The 6,384-nt window shown below is 32.9% G+C and overlaps 1 protein-coding gene across 3 annotated transcripts; it reads right to left on the bottom strand.

Annotated features, from left to right (window-relative positions):
- Positions 1-1,844: 1,844 nt before the first annotated feature.
- On the bottom strand, positions 1,845-5,728 carry LOC105791846 (probable methyltransferase PMT21). Of its 3 annotated transcripts, none has more exons than XM_052634270.1 (8): positions 5,590-5,728; positions 4,335-4,635; positions 4,098-4,246; positions 3,804-3,999; positions 3,502-3,712; positions 2,738-3,413; positions 2,579-2,656; positions 1,845-2,486 (listed from the first exon to the last, which is right to left on the bottom strand). In XM_052634270.1, exons 2-8 carry the CDS (start codon positions 4,611-4,613, stop codon positions 2,261-2,263), a joined length of 1,815 nt encoding a protein of 604 aa, XP_052490230.1. In that variant the 5' UTR covers positions 4,614-4,635; positions 5,590-5,728; the 3' UTR covers positions 1,845-2,260. The 3 variants fall into 3 exon arrangements, with proteins under 3 accessions (XP_052490230.1, XP_012475551.1, XP_012475550.1); XM_012620097.2 differs by lacking the exon at positions 5,590-5,728 and adding an exon at positions 5,419-5,557; XM_012620096.2 differs by lacking the exon at positions 5,590-5,728 and adding an exon at positions 4,957-5,327.
- Positions 5,729-6,384: the final 656 nt, after the last annotated feature.

The following is a 6,384-nucleotide window of genomic DNA, read 5'->3' as shown; positions in this document are numbered from 1 at the left end:
ATATATGATTGTAATCTAAAATCGGTCCACTGACTTGAGTTTAAGTTAAAATTTACTTTAAAATATAAAAAATAATTATGAAATATTTTTATTACATTGATATTAATAAATAATAATATATGTTTTTCAGCATATATATAATATCTATACTATTAATAAAGCCTTTAACGGACTTGATTAAGAAACTATGGAAATGTCTTTATGTAATTAAAAGAATTATATTATTAGACGGTTTTTAGTCTTTTATTTTAATAAAACCAATAAAATATACATATTATGATATTTAAATTCATGCCAATTGATTTAGTAAATATTAAATTTGCTACTCAACTAAAGTTTTATTTTAATGTATTTTATACATTTTTATTTTGATATGCACAATTTATTATCTCCATCAATTCTAGATATTAACAATGTTGTTAATTGAGTTTGTGTCACCAGTTAACTTAACACTAACTCACATTTGATAACAAAACCATTAAATAATTGTAATTAATTTAGTATTATTTATTTGATGTATTTATGTTTTTAAATTTTATTTTACTCATAATTTAATTTTTTATTTTTATTTTAATGTCGTATAAATTTTATGTATTATTATAAGTAATTAATTTCAAATCATATGCTTTATTTATTATGTATTATATGTTATTTTAATACATAATTATATTTTAAATCCGTAATTTTCACAATAAAATTTGTAATATATATTAACAAATAATATATAACACCTTTAAAATGCCAAGCATAATTGAGTTGGTAAATAACCAAATAGGTATAAATTAAGTCCAATGTTTTTCACATTTTCAACAAAAATAATTGCTTGAAGGTGTTTCAAAATAATCCCATCATGTGAAAGTTTTTTTAAATTTTTTATATGAAAAAGATAAAATGTCTCAAAAAATATCTATTTTTTTGTAAAATTAAAGGATTTTAGTAACTTTACGATTGAGTTGCGACCTAATTGATGAGTAATACCAACTCAGTTAACTTATTAAATATAACGTATATATAAAAATATATTACCTTTCATATTTATTGAAAATTTTACGGTAAAATACAATAATAGTCACTCAACTATTAATGTATTTTTATATTGATCAACTAACCTCAAAATTTTTGATTTAGTCCCCAACATTTTGATATTTTAGTCACTTCTTTGTTAAATCATTAATGGAATGCTAACATGACTTTTTATTAGCCCTCCAAGGTCTAAATGTTCTATCAATTTAGTCCTAATTCTAAAAAATAACAAATTTATCCTCAACTTTGCACATTCTATCAACATTGACAAAATTTAGTTCCTAACGCTTAATCTTTTTTTTTTTTGTAATTACGGTCCCAACCTTCAAATTTTAGATAAATTGCTTTTCTCAAGACAATAAAATTAACTGAACTGTTAAAATTACGGTAATACAAATAAAATTTTAATGGTTGGTTTGGAAGTAATTAAAAATATATGGCAAAATTAATTAAAAAATAAATATTAAAAGCGAAAATGATCATGATGTCAAGTTAATACTAAGGAATTGTTCTTGATTGGATTGGGAGGTAAAAGAGAAATAAAAAGGGAATATATCAGGCTATCATATCGTATCACAAACATTCCTCCGGTTGTCCAAATTGAGATCTTTTGCGAAAGAATATGATACTTAACGCCAATCATTCAGATTATTAAGGCTTTTATAGATTTTCTACGGCATGTGCAATCTTCATAATATTTGGTGGACATAACAATCTCATCATTTTCATTTTATTTAAATTATCTTCCGATTAATTAACTAATTTAAAAACAATGATAAAGCTAAACTCAACCACCAAGGAACTATTTATTAGATCACAGCTGGAATGATAAAATATCTGTTCTATTCATGAATAACCCATTGGGGTTTTGATTTTGGACTTGTTAACAACAAAGAAGAAAGGCCCCAAAAATAAAGATAATAATATATGAGGACTTTGTTCAAAAAAAATAAAAATAAAAATAATATATGAGGACGGTTTATATATATATATAATATTTATAAAGATGCCTTACAAAGACGTTATATCTATAAGGTAACAAAATGATATTATTGGGAGGCTAATTCTTCAGCTGAAGAACATGATGAATTCAAAAGTTTGTTGATTTCTTTGGAATATCTTATTAATTTATCCATTTTTGTGTATCGAAAGTAGGGAATACTCCTTTGTTTCATTCAGCTCCCATACTGTTGGAACAATAATTATGGTTTTAACCAGGCAAAGAAGACTTTTGGGATCATCTTGTACTGTTAGTAGAGGAGGCATACCACAGAGTTTTCTGGCATACTAGTATTTTCTCATTCTCTCCACTATTTTCAGTATCTTCTTTGTGGCAGTTCCACCTCATTCCCTTCGCAATGGTCTCGATAGCATCCATGAAGTAGCTGGATTCCCATATTAATGCGTGCCCCTCCGGTCGCAGGATGCGGTCCATTTCCAACAGCACATACTTCATATGACACCTGACAAGACAATGGTTTGCTTATATGTTGGATATTTCAATCCTTGTAAAAGGGCAAAACGTAATGAATCTGTTATAAGCCCGATATTGTACCTATGGCTCTCGGCGGCAAAAAGGCCATCGAGGTGAAGGAGATCGTATGTTCGAGGATATGTCGAAAAAGCTTCACACCTATGAACGGAAAACAAGTTAAAAATGCCATCGTATTGCAGTCTCGGATTCATGGTTGGTATAAATGTATTTGTAGATTACCAGTCATGATAAGTGCCGACAAGGCCCCGGTCAAAGACAACAGGTAATGTGTTGGCAGAGTAGGAAGAGACTACATTCATGACCCACAAGGGATCATCAATGAGAGCTGCAGCTAAACCTCCATAGACTGTATTCATGTCCATAACATTTCTAATCTTATCAGTCCCAATTGCTGGGAGGATCTTTTTGTAGTGCTGGGCTCGCACTTTCCAGTTGCTGTCATCGCGCTTTAAAGCATTGCCACTCCCACCAGGAACATCTGAAATGCGCTCAGGTGCGATGTTTAACCTCTGTGGCCACTTTGGCAGGGAACCCACGGATGACCTCTTAAGCTTTTGTCTTGGAGATGTAACACATGGGCGTAACGGAGTGTACCATGCTGCATCCTGTTCGATACTGTCATCACACGTGCCTGGGTAGACATCTGGACCGGTGAGCTTCTCATAGCAGCCAATATCTGATGATTTCTGCCACACAGCAATATCATCCTGTGTAGCATACACTGTAAAGCACATTGATGTCAATAAGTCCTGCAACTTCTCTAAAGCTGCTCTCTGCTCTTCGATAGTTGTATTCCATCCTTGATAGCGGTGTTCGTAGTTTATAGGAGGGCCAGACAAGACCCAGAAACCACCTGGGCGGAGTATTCGATGAACTTCAAGGAGATAAATTCCACCTGAAAACCAACAACATATCCAAAGCAATGTGTTACTTGGTGGATAAGGAAGGAACTTCATCATAAACAATGAGGATACTCATTTTACCAAATTCAGTCCATGGGATAAGGCATCTTGAGCAATGAGCCATATCAAATGAGCTTGAAGGAAAAGGAAGGCGCTGCGTAGAAATGACACCGAGGATTGCTGGTATCCCACGTTCTAACGCGAACTGGACCTGAGCTTCATGATTATCTCTCGGAGCAAGAGAAAGCGTCAGAATTCCACGATCTAATAGATCACCCCCCCAACTTGCTACCTGGAATCAAAAGAGTTTTAAATCTATAATGGGATGAGGGAAATGAGAAGAAACAGTTGGAACTCCACACGCTTTCAGAATTGCAACTCACCCCACAACCGGTATCGATTGCAGTTCGAACTGTGCCATCTCTCATTTCAGGGATCAGATCCTGCATTAAATTAACATATGCACCCACTCCTTTAGGAAACATAGTACCACCACCAGGGAAAAGGAACTTCTCCCCTTTTTTCTTCAGCCAATTCTGATTAGACTTCTGCTTGTTGATCCAATCGTACGGGACGTTCCTAAAAAGAGCAGATCAACGTGTGTCGTAACAACACAATCGACCCTCTAAACATAAATCACACCGAAGCCAGAAAATAGCTATAAAAATAAACAATACCTGTACCAACATTCTTTCCGACTCTTTGGCCATCTGATTGGTGGTTTATATCCTACAGGGGGTGGAACCAAGCATTCCTTCCTCTCATACAGCGGAGGACAGTGGCGTTCCAAGAAAGTAAGCCGACGGTAACCGTACTTCTTCCACCTCTGTAGCAACAAACATAAGTCATATCAGTATAGCATTCAAAACTAAGCATCTTGCAACACCATTAGAGGAATGATCATGTGTCGTTACCCTGGGATCGGTGCATGGAGTGTAGTCTTGATAATCGATGCTGCATTCCGAGAAGGTAACGGGCTTGATTTGAAGGGCATTTTCTGCAGAATATTCGGGAGAAGAAACAGCCTTGGAAAGCTCTTGGACTATCTTCCCTTCCAATAAGCTTTTCTCAGAACAGAAGATTCCACCAAGATAGAACGATAACCCGCATAACGCGAAAACCAGTAACGTTACAGGGATAATCTTCAAAGCTCTATCAGATTGGGACTGATTCTTTTCATCTTTTTGCTTCATGATTTCAGAAATAATCTACCTACTGCAAAATTCGGAATGCCACCAATCAACATATATGCTCAAGCACAAGTGATACAAAATCAACAAAGCAATGCAACATCACAAAAGATCATGAAAGCAATGTTGACCCTAAGACAAGACCCTTGAAAGGTGTAAAAAAAAACATGTAGATCTAAATACCAACCACCACCTACATGTCACTTTGCCTTTATATATATATGGACCCCTACTTACATGGTCCCATTCAAAAAGGCAACAGAGAAATAAACAAACAAACATGAATTCCAACAATTGCCTTGACATTGAAGAAAAGGTTGAATGATTTCATTATCAGTATGCATACCCTTGAAAACAAAGCATGTAACTTGTTCATACAATATTTTTGCAGCAATAAGAAATGAGAAAGCACAAAGAAGAAAAGGTTTCTTGTTTGACTAGGAGGTGATTTGAATTAATATAGATAGGAATCTAATGATAGTAATTCAGAGGGAGAGGGCAACAAAGGTAGAAGAGAGAAGAACCACAAGTTCATGGGATTTTCAAATAAGGGGTAAAGGTAAAAACCAAGTCTTTCCCAAGGTGATATCTAAAAATAGGAAATTTATACAGAAAACGTGCTTCACCAGAGAAAAAAATGTTTCACATCTGTCCAGCCAATGCAAAGCATAAACCCCCCAAAAATGAATGAACAAAAAAGAAAATTGCAGACACACCCTAGTAGTAAAAAAGAGAACCCAGAAAAAGAAACATAATTATATTACTAAAAGAGTGAGCTTGTATTTGGATTTTTATTTGGTACATGTACCTTTCTAATCTCTCTACAAAGAAATGAAAGAAAAAAACTATAGTGCAGGGATTTGCATTAAACACACTGAGACATCGCCTGCAAATGTATAAATAAAAACACAGTCGCAATCACCAAAAACAAAAACCAAAACCAAAAAGTGATAATTTTGTAAGAGGAGTTGAATCACACGGAGGGAAAAGGGAGTGTTGAAGATCCTATCATAGCATGCCACGTAAGGGGTTAAAGACAGAATTTGGTTGCCTTGTTCCTGGGTTCAAGAGTTGATGTCGTTGATCCTATGATTTTAATGGCAGCTTCTACTTGGCTTTTTAATTTGTCCTTCATCCTTTTTCAGAACTTAAATAAAGATTCTGCTCTCTTTTTTTCACCTAACAATTCCACCACGTACATACATTTATACTCGAATCTGGTGAATAAATATAACAAAATTTAAATTTTTTATCTCCATTTCAAAATTAATTGATAAGTATGAATTCAAGAATGTGTTGACATAAGATAGGGACCTTCCATTGTTTCTGATATAACTTTCAATTATAACTAACAAATTAACAACAGTTAAACGGAAAATATAAGTTCAAATTATTATTATTAATTCAGAATATATGTATTAAATGATTTTTTGTAGATAATACATTTGTGTATCACACCATGTTATCTTTTATTATTAATTTGATTTTTTAAGTAAATAAAAAATATGAAATAAAGAGATGGAAATTATACATTGACGTAGACCAAATGCTTTGGTATTCCACAAACTCCATATTAAACTATATATGAAAATAATTTGTTTAATTTCTGCTTTATTCTCTCTTAAATATTAAAAAAATGGAAAAGGCATCCATTTGAATTTTGGATTATATTCCATTTAAAAATTAATTAATTCAAGTTTTTCTGATTAGTTTATTAAATAAATTATTGCATATGATTTGATCAACATAAATATTAGATAAATACAAAGCATGC

This window comes from Gossypium raimondii, chromosome 8 (assembly GCF_025698545.1).
Source record: "Gossypium raimondii isolate GPD5lz chromosome 8, ASM2569854v1, whole genome shotgun sequence".
Taxonomy (NCBI): Eukaryota; Viridiplantae; Streptophyta; class Magnoliopsida; order Malvales; family Malvaceae; genus Gossypium; species Gossypium raimondii.
This window is presented reverse-complemented; position numbering and strand designations above follow the sequence as displayed.